The 17,828-nt window shown below is 41.1% G+C and overlaps 1 protein-coding gene across 2 annotated transcripts in view; it reads right to left on the minus strand.

Annotated features, from left to right (window-relative positions):
• ZNF200 (zinc finger protein 200) overlaps positions 1 to 17,369 on the minus strand; it is a 52,072-nt gene extending 34,703 nt beyond the window's left edge. The window contains exons 1-5 of one of the 2 annotated variants that reach the window (XM_079120797.1): positions 16,972 to 17,363; positions 15,976 to 16,304; positions 15,275 to 15,366; positions 14,860 to 14,980; positions 5,032 to 7,699 (exon numbers count right to left, since the gene is read on the minus strand). In XM_079120797.1, coding sequence (XP_078976923.1) covers positions 6,999 to 7,699; positions 14,860 to 14,980; positions 15,275 to 15,366; positions 15,976 to 16,225 — 1,164 coding nt within the window. In that variant the 5' untranslated portion in view covers positions 16,226 to 16,304; positions 16,972 to 17,363 and the 3' untranslated portion in view covers positions 5,032 to 6,998. Of the gene's footprint in view, positions 1 to 5,031; positions 7,700 to 14,859; positions 14,981 to 15,274; positions 15,367 to 15,975; positions 16,305 to 16,971 lie in introns of those variants that run through there. The other variant, XR_013760677.1, reaches the window with a different exon arrangement.
• Positions 17,370 to 17,828: the final 459 nt, after the last annotated feature.

The following is a 17,828-nucleotide window of genomic DNA, read 5'->3' on the forward strand; positions in this document are numbered from 1 at the left end:
GAGAATATCTTTGCCACTCATACTTCAGATAGAGCACTAATTTCCAGAATATATAAAGAACTCAAAAAACTCTACACCAAGAATACAAATAATCCAATCAACAATTGGGCTAAGGATATGAACAGATGCTTCACAGAAGATCTACTAGCAATCAACAAACATATGAAAAAATGTTCACCATCTTTAGCAAAAAGAGAAATGCAACACTAAGATTCCATCTCACCCCAATTAGAATGGCGATTATCAAGAATACAAGCAACAATAGGTGTTGGAGAGGATGTGGGGAAAAAGGTACACTCATACATTGCTGGTGGGACTGCAAATTAGTGCCGCCACTCTGGAAAGCAGTGTGGAGATTACTTAGAAAACTTGCAATGGACCCACCGTTTGACCCAGCTATCCCACTCCTCGGCCTATACCCAAAGGACTTAAAATCAGCATACTACAGAGATACAGCCACATCCATGTTCATTGTTGCTCAATTCACCATAGCCAGGTTGTGGAACCAACCTAGATGCCCTTCAATTGATGAATGGATAAAGAAACTGTGGTATGGTATACATATAGAATGGAATATTACTCAGCTATAAAGAATAATAAAATTATGGCATTTGCAGGCAAATGGATGAAATTGGAGAATGTCATGCTAAGTGAGATAAGCCAATCTCAAAAATCCAAAAGACGAATGATCTCACTGATAAGTGGATGATGACACATAATGGGGGGTGGTAGGGGGGCAAGAATGGAGGGGCAAGAATGGAAGAAGGAGGGACTGTATAGAAGGAAAAGAGGGGTGGGAGGGGTGGGGGAAGGAAAAAATAACAGAATGAATCAAACCTCATTACCCGATGCAAATGTATGATTATGCAAATGATATGCTGTTACTCCATGTACAAACAGAAACATGTATCCCATTTGTTTACAATAAAAATAAATTAAAAAAAAAAAAAAAAACTACTCTCACAGTCTCATTTACAGCCAGCTGGCACAGGAAGACTCCAAGCCCAGGCTTCACTTTGGGGTGTCCTGCCTCCTTGCAAGGAGGATGTCTACATCCCCCGAGCCTCAAACCACTACCATTCTTGAAATCTAGCCCCACTATTACTGGGTTAATCCTAAAAGGGCAGTGTTAACAACAAGGTTTAGGGGTATTTTAAAAAAAAAAAAAAAATATATGTATATATATATACATATATTTTTTTTTTTTTTGCAGTGCTGGGGACAGGACCCACAGCCTCATGTATGCTACACAAATCCCTACCACTGAGCTACATTCCTAGGCCAGTACTGAATTTTCAACAAAAATCTTTACTGTGCAAAATTTTAAATGCAATTGTTTGACAACAGCACAAAGGCTGATGTGTTCTTCAACCAGACACATATTTTCTGATGGTCTCCTCTTTTCTGATGTTAGCAAGCACTGATGCTTAAGGCTAAGGCACTGAATTCATTAGTTCACTTTCCTTGCTTTTTAGTCATCTAGGACTTCCTGTATTAAGTTGAATAGGGGTGGTGAGAGGTACCTCTTCATTCCTGATCTTAAGGGACAGTGTCTAGTTTTGGGCCTCTAAGTATCATGTCAGCTTTATAAGTTCTTGTACATGTTATTTATCCATTTGTTTCCCTGTATGCCTGGATTGCAATTTTTTTAAAGTCACAAATGATTGTTGAATTTTATTACTTTTTCTACATCTATTAATATTATCATTATTTTTCTTCATTAGCCTGTTGAAGGGATAAATAGCATTGATTTTGAATGTTGAACAAATCTTGCATACCTGGACTAAATCCTTTGTTGTGGTAATTTTTTAAAACATTGTTGGATTTAATTTGCTAATATTTCATTGAGAATTTTTTTTGCATGTTTGTGGAAGACATTGGTTTCATCTGGTTTTGGTACTGGTAATACTAGCCTCATAGAATGAGATAGGAAGCAGTCCTTCTGCTTCTACTTTCTAGAAGAGACTGTAGAGAATTAGCATTATTTTTTTCCTTAAATGTTTTGTAGAATTCACCAGTAAAACCATCTGGGCCTTGTGCTTTGTTTTGTAAGGCTATAAGTTATTGATTAAAATTATTTAATAGATATGTCTGTTCAGATTATTTCTCCTTGTGAGTTTTGGTGGATTGTCTTTCAAGGAATTGCTCCATTTCATCCAGGCTATCAAATTTATAGCCATTGAATTTTTCATAATATTCCTTTTTCATCCTTTTAATTTCCAAAGGATCAGTAGTAATTGTCCCTCTTTCATTTGATAGTAGTGACTTTTTATCTTCCCTCTTTACTGCTATATCACCTAGAGGTATATTGATTTTGTTATTTCAAAGAACAGGCTTTCATTTTTATTGACTTTACTTTTTCAATTCACTTATTTCTGTTCTTTTACTAATTCTTTTTTCTACTTACCTTGGGTTTAATTTGCCCTTCTTTATCTAATTTCCTAAGGTGGAAGCTTAACTACAGTTGGATCTGGAGTATACCCCCCAAAGGCTTGGTCACCAGCCTGTGGTGCTATTAGGAGATGGTGGAACCTTTAGGAGGTGAGGCCTCGTAGAAGGAAGTTAAGATTATTGGGGTCTCAGTTCCTTCCTGACTCTGTTTTCTGGCTGGCATTCCATGAACAGGAGTCCTCCAGCACATGTTCCCATGATGATATACTGTGCAGCCACAAGACCAAAGCAACAGGGCCAGATGACCATGGAATAAAGTGAACCAAAATAAACCTTTCCCCCTTTTAAGTTGATTTTCTTGGGTCTTTTGTCACAGGCAAAAGTTTTAATGGAAAAGCTAACAAACACAAGTTAGGTCTTTTGTATTTTCTAATATGTACATTCTTTGTATGAATTTCCCTATTACCAATGCTTTTGCTGTATCTCACAACTTTCATTTGGATTTTGTTCAAAATCTTTAATTTCTCTTAACACTTTTTAACCCACTTGTTATTTGGAAGAATGTTGTTTAATCTCCAGACACTGAGATTTTTCCAGCTACCTTTTCCCTTATTGATTTTTCAGTTTAATTGCATTGTGACCTGAGTGTATGATTTGGATGACTTCTTTTAGATTAGCTAAGGTGTGTTTTTCAGCCCATAATGTGGTCTGTCCTGTTGAATGTTCATGTAAGCTTGAGGAGATTGTGTGTTCTGTTTTGTTGGATGAGGTATTGAGTGTTAACTATATGTACAGTCCTTGGCACCATGAAACTGGGTGAGATAAATGAGAACAATTCTTCATCTGGTCCCAGACAAATGGAATCATATCCTCTGGAGTTTGACCCAAACACTGATAATTTAGGAAACTATCTGGATGATTCTATTGTGCTCTAAGTGTTGAAAACCTGATAGAGCTAGCATTCACAGTTGATCCCTGGGGCACTTCAAAATTTACAACAGTGGCTCTTGGCTGACCACTGGAATCACCTGGAAACTGACAATGATTCTTCGCTTAACCAAACTTTAGTCAGATTTCTCCCAGGCCCATCTGCAGTTTCTTGTAAAATTGTTTTAACAAAAGAAGCCTGCTGAGTCACTTTACCAAGAATACCCTTCTCTTGTATATGTGATCAGGTCCCTCATTCTCCACTATCCCAGGACATGTCTGACCATCCTGGTTTGTCTCCAGCAAGAATCCCGTCAGGACACTTCCTCTTAGCAAATTTTTATCCATTGAACCTGACCCTGCTCCTTGGCTATAAATCTCCACTAGTCTTGTGTTGTATTTGGAGTTGAGCACCATCTCTCTCCCTTATCATGATGGTCCTAGTCTTCCTCACCATGTTTTAACAAATATCATTAATTTTGAGAAACCCAGGCTTAAAAATTATCAATATCTGCATCCCATCAGATTCAAATTTAATTGGTCTAGTGTGTTCTCTGAGCTTTGATATTTTTAAAAAGCCCTCTAGGTGGCTTCAGTGGGCAGCAAAGTTTGGGAACCACAGATTAAGAGGTTCAGTAAAAGGAGAACAAAAGTAGATGTGGTGTCACAGGCTTGTAATTCCTGTCACTTGGAAGGCTGAGGCAGGAGGATCACAAGTTCAAGGCCAACTTCAGACAATAGCAAGACCCTGCCTCAAAATTTAAAAAAAGGGGCTGAGGATGTGGCTCACTATAGAGAATCCCTGAGTTTTATCCCCAGTACAAGAAAAAGCAAAACAAGCAAGTAAGCAAGCAAGCAAGCAAAGAAACAAAGTCAGAGAGAGTGGGGTCCTGGGAAACTAGTGGGGGAAGTTTCAGGAAGAGTATGATCAAGAATACCAAATGCCAGAGAGACAGTCTAAAATATACCAACATTTGGATGTCAAACTTGGGAATACTGGGTATATTTGGTAACCCTGACAAAAGCAGTTCAGAAAAGGGTGGGGTTGGAGGTATAAAACTAGTGTGAACTCAAGAGAGAATAGAGAGTGGAGATCTGCCCTGCCAACTAAGGTTGGTAAAAATTTCTATTAGCTTTGTAATCTTTGATCATATTTATCCAACCCTTTAGGTTTCTCCTTTTTAGTTATACTGTCATAATTTTTAATGACATAGATATATAGCTGAGTGAAGAAGTCATAGTTTTTTCTTTTTTTTTTTTTTTGCAGTACTGGGGAGTGAACCCGGGGCCTTGTGCTTGCAAGGCAAACACTCTACCAACTGAGCTATATCCCCAGCCCAAGCAATAGTTTTTTAACATTATGGTAGTGTGGGTGAATTCAGCTGTCGGGTATATTTTGCAAAGCTGGACATTTATACACAAAACCAACTCCAACACGACATCTTGTCTCCAATTTGTAATTCTTAGGCTACTAGTAAGCCTGAACATTCTTTATGTCTTTTAGCTATTTGTTTCCCTCTTGGAAAATCCACCTGTAACTTTGCTAGAATACTAGTGCTCACCAGTTTGCAGCTACCTGTGCACTGTTAAGACTTCTGGTCTGTCATCTCACCTCTGCCTCAGAGGACATTCCAGCTTGGTGTATTTGGGAATCCGTGTTTTCCATCTGTAGTTACATTTGGATTGGATCTCTGCTTCTTCACACTGGAGGGCTTGTGCTTGCAGCTGTATTGGGAAACCTTTCACGGTTGGGTTCATCCTTTTCTACTCAAGTGTGAACGGGTCCTTACTTATCTAACTTGCCTGATTTCCAGGGGCCCAGGCCAACGTTGGAAGGTATCAAGCGGGGTCACCCCTGGAAGAGCCCTGGGGTCAGTAGGCCCCCCCCCCCCCCCCCCCAGCACCAGGGAAAATGGCCCAGGCAATACTGGCCTGGAGACCCTGACCTAGTGTGTGGGGACTTCCAAAGAATCACCAGGACATATGAGTAGCCAGTTTTGTCCCCTCTTTTAAAGGGTACTGTTGACTTGAAATAGGAAGTTATTAAAGGGCAGTTTTTGTTAAGTGTTTAGGGATTTTTTTGTTTTGTTTTGAAACTGTGATTTCCCAGGATGAACTGAATCATAAAGTTTCCTTTTGTCAGAACACTTTGTACCAACAAACCTTAGAATCATGTTAAAAAAATAAAAACAGAAACAAAAAATTACCAACAGGCAGAAAGGAACAAACCATTATTTGTAGATGGTAAACCTTTACCACAAACAGAACTGTACCATTCGGTGAGGTGGTACACAAATAATTTTTAAAAAACTTTCCTATATAAGAGCAATAATGAATTTGAAAAATGGAAAAAGCTACAATGACAGAATTGTGTAGAATTTCAATGAAAAGAATATGGTAACAAAGGAAGAAGGTGTTTCTGGGTGTGAAACAAATAAATCTTCCCAAATGGCTTATAGGATGAACCCATTCCAAACAAAATAACCAATATAAAACTTTGGGAGACAAAAACAACAAAACTAACCAAGAATCCCGAATCACACCATAGGATGAGTCCTATATTAAGGCACCACTGGTCTTGACTCCAGGCAGACAGGACAGGAGGTCTGGGTATCAGGAGGAAGGACGACAACCATTCACTACAAGACATGGAATCCCGTTTCTTGAGGGAAAATGGAGCTAACCACTAGAGGCAGTCTTTAAATACTCCACCTTGTGAGGTAGTGACCATTCAGTTGCCAAAGGTCTGTTGACTGTAAAGGAGAATTAAGACCAAGTGAGGTTATGCCTAGCCATGGATCCAAGTCAACCTTTTCCTGTCCACAGGTGTCCCTTTTCTTTAGGTTCCAGGTTTTCCTTCCTAGCAGTGAAGATCTTGGATAGCAAAGGGACAAGATGCTAAAGAGCTTTCCTAGCCAGCAGTGGGCCTAGATGGTCAGACCTAGTGATCCAAACCTCTTTTGGCAAGGGAGAGGCATGAGACAGATGTCTGAGATTAACAGCTGGAGAGATTACAGAAAGAATGGTAGAGACCTTCAAATTATGCTGTGAAAAGGATTTCTATAAAATAGTCCATTTTAGCCACAAATTGCAAATATTATTGAAATTATTAATAATTATTTTAGATCACTTACAAATAAAGGTAAGTCTTTGATAATCAAATGCTCTAGTTTTCTTGTATCAAAGAGTAAACAATTCAACACTCAAGTCTTATCAGGATGTTCTGCGAGAGTTATAGAACTGTTATTAGAAGTTGGTGACTTAACAAATCAGTAGTTTGGTTCTTTCCAGAGGACCAGTTCCAGATACAGACTTTTGCGTTCTCTTTCCTCAAGTGTGAATTCCCATGCGAGGGAAAATGGATCTATTTCAATAGATGTGATTCGTCCTGCTCACCTCGCAGGTAAACAGCCCCACACTCATTCATATTTAAATTCTTGGGAAACGATCTGTGATCTACATATTGTTGTACAACTTCACAAAGAAAGCTTCTTAGTCCAGAAAGCTTGGATGCTGAGGTATAGCCCTTGAGGATATTTCCCTCCCTGTGAATTTTCTAACAACTGAGGGTTAGCCAAGATGGGTATTTATCCAAATTTGGCTATCATGAAGTTTTCACATATCTGTGTTTAGGCAGCCTTGTGAAGCATTCTCAGGCTAAGGAAGGATGGTTCCCAATCTCATTTCTGCTTTCGAGTCTTACATGCTGAGTGTGTTCTCTCATGTCGGGTACAGTTTGACAGTCGACCAAATCTTCTTCCACATTTTTTGCAACTGTATGGCCTCTCGGCCTCATGACTCTGCAGGTGAAGAACAAATTCTTCGTTCTTTGGGAAGGTTTTCCCACATTCTGGACACTTAAATACCTTCTCCCTTACATGGATTCCTTCATGGCGACTCCGATGAGAATTCTGGCGAAAGTTTTTCCCACACTGAGAACATGAATAAGGCTTCTCTCCTGTGTGGATTCGCTCATGTTTATTGAGGTTTGTTTTATGATTGAAGCTTTTCCCACAATGGCTACAGTCATAGGGTTTCTCGCCAGTGTGAGTCCTCTGGTGGGAAATAAGGTAAGAGCTTTCATTAAACTGTTTCCCACACAGTGGACAAGTGTACCATCTCCTTGTTCTCCGACTCCTAGTAAGTGCAATAACATTGATGTCCACAAATTTCGAGAGCTCCTCTAGTGGAGTGTCATTTTCAATGGTAACTAGAAGATTTCTCATTTTCATTTGCTGTGGAATGGGTGTATTTAGCCTTTCTTCTTGGCTACCTGGAAGTTGCTCAGAGATCAAGGAACAGTCCCCTCCATCACCATCTAAAGACTTCTCTGTACAATTCCCCTTCTGAAGATCTTCACCTGCAGGACTACTGTCATTGGCTGTGGAAACAGAGAGAAACTGTAATAACTTGAGGGGCAGGACAATACCAGGCAGGAAAAAACAAGCTGGGTATGCTATGAAACAGTAACCTTGAAAGTCAGAAATTTGAAGTCTGGCAGATAACCTCATGAACCCTCTTTTTCTACTCTTATTGAGATGTGGCTAGATCACTGATAGATCTTCTCATCTCCCACAGTGAAAGCAAGCAGTCCTCTTTTCACTTTTCTTAAAAAGTGAGTGGGAATGCACTAAAAGATTTCATATATTTGTTTCTCAACAGGCACAAATTACATAAGTTCATATTTACCTTATATTCTGTGTAGGGGCACTCAGTTAATGACATGGGGATAAAGGACATGCATAAGAAAAGGCACTGCTCATAATCTTTGGAGTCCAGTGATAGAATGAAGTGCTATCTGCTAAACAGTGCAATATTATAGCAATTTTACAATATCATATACAAGAAAAAACTGGAGACAATTCAAACGGCCAAAATTGAAGATGGCATTGCATATTCACACAAGTGATTAGTACTTGGCTATTAAAGAGATTACTACAACTGATAAAATGAACTATGGCATTAGAAATCAGCAATTTTTCTTTGGGAAGGAAGGGGAGTAATGACTGGGAGGGGACACGTGAAATCTCTGGGGTGCCAAGAACAATAATTGTGGGTGTTAGATAATTGTATAGACTTTGTGAAAACCTAAGCTGTATACTTGTGATGTATAGGCTTTTCTGTTTTTATAGTATAGCTCAAAATAATGTCTGTATAGCATAATAGATTATAAAAAGTAGGTAACAAAGTGGGAAAAGTCTATTGTGAACAGGTGGGGTAACAAGGAATCCCTAAATTCTGAAGAATTGATGGAGGATAAAGTAAAAGGTTGAAAACAGCCCTTCCATGTGACTGAGCCACAAGCTAGAACATAAATCACTGCATTTAGCAGTTTCACTCCAATCGATTTTTTTCTTTTTAATTATTTTTTAAATCACTATCTTAGAATAATGAAAATGCTGGGTTAAAGAATATGCCAATTTTTATCACTGTTCTTTCTCTCCTCCCTCCTTTCCCTTCTTCCTTTTCAATTTTTTTTTTTTTTTTTTTTTTTTTTGCGGTACTGGGGATTGAACTCAGGGCCTTGTGCTTGCGAGGCAAGCACTCTACCAGCTGAGCTATATTCCCAGCCCTCAATATTTTTCTTAAAATATATTATTGCTGTAGAAAATTTATTTAGTGTTAATAGTGAAAACAGTCTTATTTATTTTTTCCTCAGTTGCAAGTAATTACTACCAGTGTTTTATGAATAATTATAAATGTTGTTACACTGATTTTAAAAAGTTAAATATTTGGAGGAGAATTTGTGCAACTCATATTCCTTTTTTTCTGAAAGTGTTAATGAATGTATTTCACATTCCTTTCATGTACTAATTTTTAAAATTAAAAATTTCAATAGCTAATACATTTGTATAGCTTAAAAATCAAAACATGAAAAGGTATATGCTGAAATGCTTAACCCAGTCACAGTTTCCATTCATTCTATTCATTCCCCAGTTTTTATTAGTTTCTTTTTATTTTTTTAAAACATTTTAAATTTTGATTCATTGTACACAAATGGGGTACAACTATTGTTTCTCTGGATGTACATGGAGTCACACCATTTGCGTAATCACACGTTCATAAGGTAATGATGTTTGTCTCATTCTATTATTTTTTTCCTTCCCCCCGACCCCTTCCCCACCCTTCATTTTCCTCTATACAATCCACCCTTACTCCATTCTTGGCCTCCCTCCGACTCCCCATTATATATCATCATCCAGTTATCAGATAAATCATTCAGCCTTTGGTTTTTTGGGATTGGCTTAATTCATTTAGCATGATATTCTCCAACTCCATCCATTTACCTGCAAATGCCGTAATTTTATTCTTCTTTGTGGCTGAATAATATTCCATTGTGTATATATACCACAGTTTCTTTATCCATTCATCTACTGAAGGGCATCTAGGTTGGTTCTAGTTATTGTGAATTAAGCTGCTATAAACATTGATATAGCTGCATCACTGTAGTATGCTGATTATAAGTCCTTTGGGTATCTTTTTATTCTTTCTGTTTCTTCAGGTAATACCTTTTCTCCTTTTTTATATAAAAAATAACGTACTATGCATATTTCTGCTATTAGTTTTCTTCCAATCACAAAATCCCAGGGCATAGATATTATCATGGTATGATTCATGGACATATTATATTCAACTAGTCCTAACTCAGATACTTGGCTTGTTTCCAATCTTGTTTTTTTTTTTTCCCCCACTAACAATACCACAGTGAATAACCTTGTTTGTATATCACTTTGAGTGTGTGCTGCTGCTATATCTATAGGTCAGATTTCCAAAAGTGGGACTGCTGGATCAAAGGGCAATGCAGCTGTAGTAAAGGAAATCACTGATTCCCACACAAGGGACTGTACCACTTTGCATGCCCACCACAATCTACCTGTTGCCCAACAACCTTACCATCAATGTGTTAACATTTTTTAAGTTTCTAATTTTTATAAATATTATAGATGAAAAATATAACTCAGTGGAGGTCTAAAACTTGCGTTTAGAGTAACGTAGAACTGTCCATGGGTTTAAGGGGTAGTTTGTCTTTCAAGGTAAATGTGTTGGTTTTTATCTTCCCTATTTCTAGAAGCTATTTATGAATTAAGAAGAGTAGGCTTTTGTGTGATTTGAGTTGCAAACACTGCCCCCAATTTACTGTATTTTATTTATGTATTTATTTCTTATCATGCCATGCAGAAGTTTTAATTTTTATGTATTTTATAGTTTTTCTTTCAAAGCTTTTAGACCTCTGAACCTTAATTACAAAAGCCTTCCTATTCCTTAGGCTAGTGTTGTGGCTCAGTGGTAGAGTGCTTGCCTAGCATGTATGAGGCCCTGGGTTCAATACTCAGCACCACATATAAATAAATAAATAAAAGACTCATTGACAACTTAAAAGCCTTCCTTATCCCAAGGTTACAAAAGAATTCACCTGTATTTTCTAACTGTGCTTTTGTTTTTGTTAGTTTGAGAGATCTTTGATCTCTTGGAGTTCTTAGTATGCTAAGTAAGGTAATGATTCAAGTGGCTTCTCACCTGTCCCAACACCTTTTGTCCAAAGTCTTCCTTTGGTGGGGGCAGTGGTGCATGACTGTGAACTCAAGCTACTTGGGAGGCTGAGGAAAGGGGATGGCAGTTCAAGGGCAGCCTGCAATCTAACAAAATAATAAAATAATAAAAAAGGGCTTCAGGTACAGCTTAGTGGTAAAGTGCAGCTGGGTTCAATCCCAGGTATGGTAAAAAAAAATAAAAAATAAAAATAAATAAGTTGAAAGAATAAAAAATAAAAGTCCATCTTTACTTTGCTGACATGAGACGCTGACTTTGTGTATGTGCAGTCATTTTGGACTTTGTATTCCATCCCACTGGAATCAATCTACTCATGAGCCGATACCATACCATTTGCACTATGGAGATTTTGTGGGCTGCTTTAATATTTGATAGAGTGATACGGTTTGAGTCTTAACTGTCCCCCAAAGGTCCATATGCTAAAGATTTGGTTCCCAGCCTGTGGTGCTATTGGGAGGTGACAGAACTTTTAGCAGGGGGCGCCTAGTGGAAGTAAGTTAGGTTGCTAGGGGCATGCCCTTGAAGGGGATATTGCACTCCAGCCTCTTCCTCTCTGCTTCCAGCTGCCCAGAGGTGAGCAGCAGTGCTCAAATTCCTACTTCCTGCCTAATGTGCTGCCTAGGCACAGGGCTAAAAACAGCAAGAAGAGAGTTGACCAGGGACTGAACTTCTGAAACTATAAGCCAAAATGAGTATTTCTTCTTTTACTTTTATGTCCTTTCCAAGTTTCCTCATAAATTTTGCAAATAACTTTATTCCTCAGTATTTAATCTTACATGTTACTGTTTTAGTAAGGTCTTCCACCATATCTTTCAAATGATTTTTTTTGCGTACATGAAATCTATGATTTTCGTTCATTTATTTCCCATTCCATTGCCTTACTAAATGTTCTTATTATTTGTAGTACGTTTTCAGACATTCTCTAGGGGTTTCCAGTTGCACAATTATATCATGTATAAACAGAGGTAGTTTTCAAAATTAATTAATTAATTAATTAATTAATTAACTAACTAACTAATTTGGGTACTGCAGATTGAACCCAGGGGCACTTAAACCACAGAGTCATATCCCCAGCTTTTTTTAAAATTTGAGATTAGGGTCTTGCTACATTGCTGAAGTTGGCCTCAAACTTAACAATCCTCCTGCCTCGATCTCCTGAGTTGCTGGGATTACAAGCATTCTCCAAAGCACTCAACTATTTCTTCTGTTCTTAATAGTCTACTAAGTTACTTTTGCATTCCTAGAATAAATATTACTTGGTTATAGCAATTTTTATCAGGTTTTGGTATTTTTGTTTTACTAATTTCATAGAAAGAATTTGTAAGTCTTCCTTCTTTTTCTGCATTCTGGGAGTTTTAGTGAAACTAAACTGCCTGATTTTTAAAGGTTTAGAATCATCTACACAACTGTTGGAAGTTGGTGCTTTTTCTTGGGTGGGGGGGCTAGTTTTTCGATAATTCTAATTTCCTCTATTAAAAGTTTACATTTTTCTACTTAAGCTAAGTTTTTCCAGGCTTTCCCCCCTATTTTAATTCATTAATTTCTAATTTTATATGTATTAATGCCTTCTTTTTAAATTTATCCTACTGTTGTTCTAACTTTGAATCAGAGGCTTACCTGGTCATGAATTTTCTTTTGTACATCATTTTAGGTTATACCATAGATTCTGATAGTGTCTTTGGAAAAATTATGCAATTCTAATTGTATTTCTCTTTAACCCAAGTTTGCGCAACAGTTTTAAAATTTCTGGAAGAAGGAACTTTTGTTATTTCACTATTCAATTCTAGTTATAAGTTATAGTAAATTGTGATAGATTCTAATATACCGAGCCTCTTTTTGTTCCATAGTATTTAGTCAATGTGCCAATGTTGAAAAGGTGTATTATTCTCTTGAAACAGCAAAGAGGACACAGGCTCGCAAGAACTATCTTACTGAGATCTGTTTAAATGTCCTACCTTTTCACCTATTTTTATACAGTTCACTTGGACTGATAAACATATCCTCTTGATTTCCTATGTTGAAGACTCTCCTTTGGTTCCTGTCTCCATGAGATTCAAACCCTTATACTTTTGCCTTTGCAAATGACTAAATATGACTCAACTATCACTTACATGCTGATGATTCCCAAAACTCTACATCCTTCTATCTGTCCTCCAGTCCCCAATTTCTAAAGACATAGAAGACAATCTCATTTTATTTCTTGTCACAGATTTAATCTCATCTAAAATCAAATCCATCTTCTTCCAAATTCTGTTACCAGATCCAAATCCTGCCCCAACCTTGTGACAGCTCTTCATATCTATACAAATTCCACACTGCTTATCTTTTAAAGTGATCAACTTGTCTGACAAACCAGATTGGAGGAGTGGTAGAAGGCAGGAATGGAACATTACATATCTTTGCAACTTGCTGAATATCAACTCCAACCCTGCCTAAGGAAAAAGTAAGTAGCATTTATGAAATATTGGTGAATGACTCTAAGTTTAAACCTTCATGGTATAGGCAGAGGAAGGGAGGTAGAAAAGGTGAAGATTGGGTTTTAGGGCCCCAAAGTACAAGGCTAAAGTATTTGTCAACATACCTGATAATCAGTCACACAAAATAAATACTAGCTTTGTCCAAGACTCAAGAAAAACCCAGAGTATCTAATCTGTTTATACTTTTCTCTATAACAAAGAAAATATTTCAGAGAGCATCCTGTGGGGGATTAACTAGGCCCATTATGTACCACTGTCTCTGAGCAGACAGTTCAATATAGCTGAGGGTTCTACAGTAATTGATTTGCGTCACCCCAGGCAACTCCCCCAATCTACTCTCTACTTAACTTCAGCCTCAGAAGCAAACAGCTCTGAAGGCAAAGTTAAAAGTATCAAGTACTCAGGAAAACAGAGGGCATCTGCTTCTAGGATAGTAGCATATTTCCAGAGGAAAGCTAAAGCATGTCTAGGCAGGTTACAGTAAGGTGGTTTCCAGAACAGCTCACATGTAGCACTGGGAATACTTGGAAAATGAGGACAAATAAAGGCAGTCCCATTCACAAACCTTACAGAAAACTCACTGACAAAATTATGAACAATGTGGGCCAAGAGGCCACATAGCTCCAGGTCATGACTACAAACTCTGATGTTAGATTTCCCCAGTCCAAATCCCTGCTACAGCTGGGGGTGGTGGCACATGCCTGTAATCCCAACAACCTGGGAGGCTGAGGCAGGAGGACTGCAAGTTCCAGGCCAGCCTCAGTAACTTAGGACCAAAGCAACTTAGTGAGATGGTCTCAAAATAAAAATAATTTTTAAAAGGGTGGGGGATTGTAGCTTAGTAGTAAAGCACCTCTGGGTTCAATCTCCAGTACCAAAATAAATAAATAAATCCATCACTGATTCATTACTTACAGCTGTATGAGGCTTTGGCAATTTTCTTAACCTCTTCCTACCTCCAGCTTATCATCTATATTGTAATAACAATTCCCACAGTAATATTGTGAGAAGTATATGAAACAATAAATGCATGCAAAGTATACCGGCCACTGCCTAGCACACAGTAAACTGTTAGACATTATTTTCATTGAAAGTGGAATATATTTTCACTTACACTAGTGGGCTTCACACCTACTGAACATGAGAAAAAATAAAGGGGGGGAGACTTAAAATAGTGATGTGTCCAATGTAAACACTAATTCAAAATATACTTGTTGTGAGAACAAACTCCAGAAAAAAGGTTCAGAAACAGTCTGCCCACATTTTCCATTGGTTTGCAGAGCTTGCTTACCAAAAGAAGTCCCTTCTTCCCTCACTACCTTCTAGCACAGGGAAAAGGGCCTCCTACAGCTGGAATTTTGTGGCTAGGCTCTGCCACAAGGAATAAAACAAAAACAAAACATGTGCACTTGTCCTTTAGCAGGTGTGAATAGTACCTCAAAGGTTCCAGAAATGAAGGACACACTTTTGCTGTAACACACAATATGAATACACAAAAGACTTGATTTCTTACCCAGTAATGTCATCTCTCCAACATCACTGTCCTTGTCTGATGTGGGCTGTTGAGCAGGATCCATGCTCACACATTCCTCTTGGGAATGAAATACATTCAAATCCTCAAAGACCACAAGCTCCTGAAAGAACAAGAAGCCCCCCTTCCTCTTAGTAACTGAGTCTCCTTGGCAGCCCTCTGGCAAGAAAGACTTAGATTCAACGATCAAAGAAAAGGATGGCAAAAGGGATCTATAAGCCCCACACAGGAGCAGTACAGACACAGCTAGGATAAAAGGAGCCAGAAGAAAGCAGAAAAGAAACATCCAAGGAGGCTGGCTCCCAAGAATGTTATACATGGGTTTGCCAAGAAGAGAAGACTGCAATAGCAGAGAACGTGATGCACTCAAGACAGTGAGTGGAAAAACTAAACCCACCTCAGAGTCAGCTTTAAAACACAGAGACACTGTCTCCTGTTTCTGCTGGACTCCTTCTCTGGGCAGAAGCTTCACTAAGGGACGAGGATGCACTGGGGAAAGAGGAAGCTATAGTTAGTGAAAAACTCAGTGACTCTAATGCAGACACTTGGTCTACACCTTTAAGCCAAGCTGTCCTTGTTCCTTTGGCAGGATATTTACAGTCTTTTCATCTCCAATTAGCCCTGAAAAAGTTCAAGCCATAAGCCCCATGTCTTGAACCTTTATGGAGTCTCCTCATTATGAAAAGGATTCCCCTAAACACCTTTCAAAATCTCCAAGAAAGAGTCACTACAGAAGAGGTTGGGGAAAGGCAAAGTGCAAAGATGTCCTAAGAAAGCACAGAATTCTAAGATCCCACATAAACTGAAGTCAACTTGATAATTCATCTGATTTCTTTATTCTTAAAAAGATATTTACCCCCAGAATGGATAAAATGGCAATACAGAAAGATGCGCACACTACACATTCTGTGGTTTTACACACACCTGACACATCACTTAGTCTCCAGCTTGAGAAGAAAGAAAATACCTCAACAAGTTAAAACTAGTTCCTTTTTAACACCCACCATCATAACCTGTATTCATGACTAACATGGAAGTCCATCTCAGCCCCCAGTACCACCCACTTCTCTTCTAGTGAAACAAGCACGTGCTTCTCACCTCTGTTCTGAAGGCTTGAACTCACATCCTTCATAATAACCAAGGTCTCCTTGACTTTCTCACTGGGCTGGACCAGGCTTGGCTTGGGCAAGAAGGTAAGGAAGTGCTCCAGCACCAGCTGGTGGATGGTCTTGGGCCCACTAGTGGCATCTCGAACGAGGTCTTGACCCAGCTTGGAGTCTGGAGGAACTCTCAGTATAAAGGACTGCTTTGGCTTTGGGGATATGGGAACCACTTTTGCAGCCATCATGCCTCGCAATAAAAGACCACACGTTTCTGGGGGATTCTAGGGCCACCTCTTACTGAAGAAAATCTGCCAGATAGCAAAGCTGCAGACAGAGAAACCACGGATTACCCACAAGACAAAGCAGGGCATGACGATGCTCCAGTACACAGCTTGGATGGTGAGGAGACACGAGATCTAAACCAGAAAGCAGACAGGTGGGGAAGGGAAGTCTTAACTGAATGGAAGGTCCCTGAACAGGATAATTTTAGGAAGGGCTGAAAGGAAGACTCCGAGAATAAAAACCAAAGCTCAAGAGCCAAACGGAAGTGGGTAAAGGTGGCCGGCAGACCAAGGGACACCTTCCCCAGAAATATGAAGTGCAAAATCCGTTGGGAAGTGGTTTAACTTATGCTCGCACAAAGAGCACTGGGCTGGGAGACAGGAAACTGGGTCCAACCCGAGGGCGTTTGCTTAGGGGCAGGCTGGTGGTTGGCCCCGTGGGCCGCAGGGCTTCCCCGCCAAAGCCCTGCTGGGAGCGACACGGACCAGGCCCACTCTGGGAGCCTCTCCGCCGGCCGCGGGACAGACAGCTCCGCCGCCAGGTCCGGCCGGCGGCACTGGCCCGGGCGCGCCGGCTCCTACACGCCTGGATCTCGGCGATGGGTCGCACTCGGCGCCTCCGCCCGCCTCCCGCCCCTCGGAGGCCCTCCCCTCTCGGAGCCCCTTCGCCCCCGGCGCTCGCTGAGGACGGCTGAGAGCGGGAAACCCACCTGGAGGGGAGCTCGCCGGCCCCCCGCAACGCCCGCTCAGGCCGCCGGCTGCTTTCCGGGCGCCCCGCCTGCGGCTGTGAGGCCGGCCGGCTGGGGCCTTCCGGGACGCCGGCTGCGCCTGCTCTGTGACGCCACGTCCGGAGGCTCGCTTCCGGCGCGGAAGCCTGGTCTCCCCGCTCGGAGCGCGCAGTCTGCGCCCGGGAAGGCGAGGCTCCAGGGCAACCGGGAGAGCCCTCGGGCCCGAGGCGGGGCCCGGCCGCGGGCGCCGGAAAGCAGGAGGCTGGCTCCAGTCCACCGTGACGGGCACCCCGCCCGGCGCCAGCCCGCCGGACTCCGCGGCCCCCTGGGAAACGTAGTCCGGCGCCACTCGGCCGGTGGGAGACCCCAGGCGGCGGCGGCGGCGGCGGCGGCGGGCGGGGCGGGGCGAGGCCCGGGGGAAGCTGCTGTCTTTCGCGGCGGAAGCACTGGGCACCGCAGCTTCCGCCGCAGCTTCCGGGCGGGCACGGCACTGCGGGGCGGCCGCGCTGCGGTCGGCGTGCGCAGGCGGTGGCTCGGGGCTGCGCCGCCCGAGAGCGCCCCGGGCGTCCCTCCCCGCGCCCGGCTTGCCCGCTCCTCCGCTGCCTTCGGGCCTGCCCTTCTACCTTGTGAGACCTGGCCCGACCTCCTCGGACCGTCTGCGTCCACCTTCCCGATTTCAGCCTCCCGCAGAGGTCGAACAGCTGCTTCTCTTTCTGCATTTTTCCGTATTCGGTTCATTCTTAGGCACTGAGCGGAGGACAGCGTCCCTGTGACACCAGGCCTCCAGCAGGATGATGAAAGTAAAAACGAGTCAGTGCTTTTCTTAACGCTCAGTACGA

The sequence above is a fragment of the Sciurus vulgaris genome (assembly GCF_902686455.1).
Source record: "Sciurus vulgaris genome assembly, chromosome: 18".
Classification (NCBI taxonomy): Eukaryota; Metazoa; Chordata; class Mammalia; order Rodentia; family Sciuridae; genus Sciurus; species Sciurus vulgaris.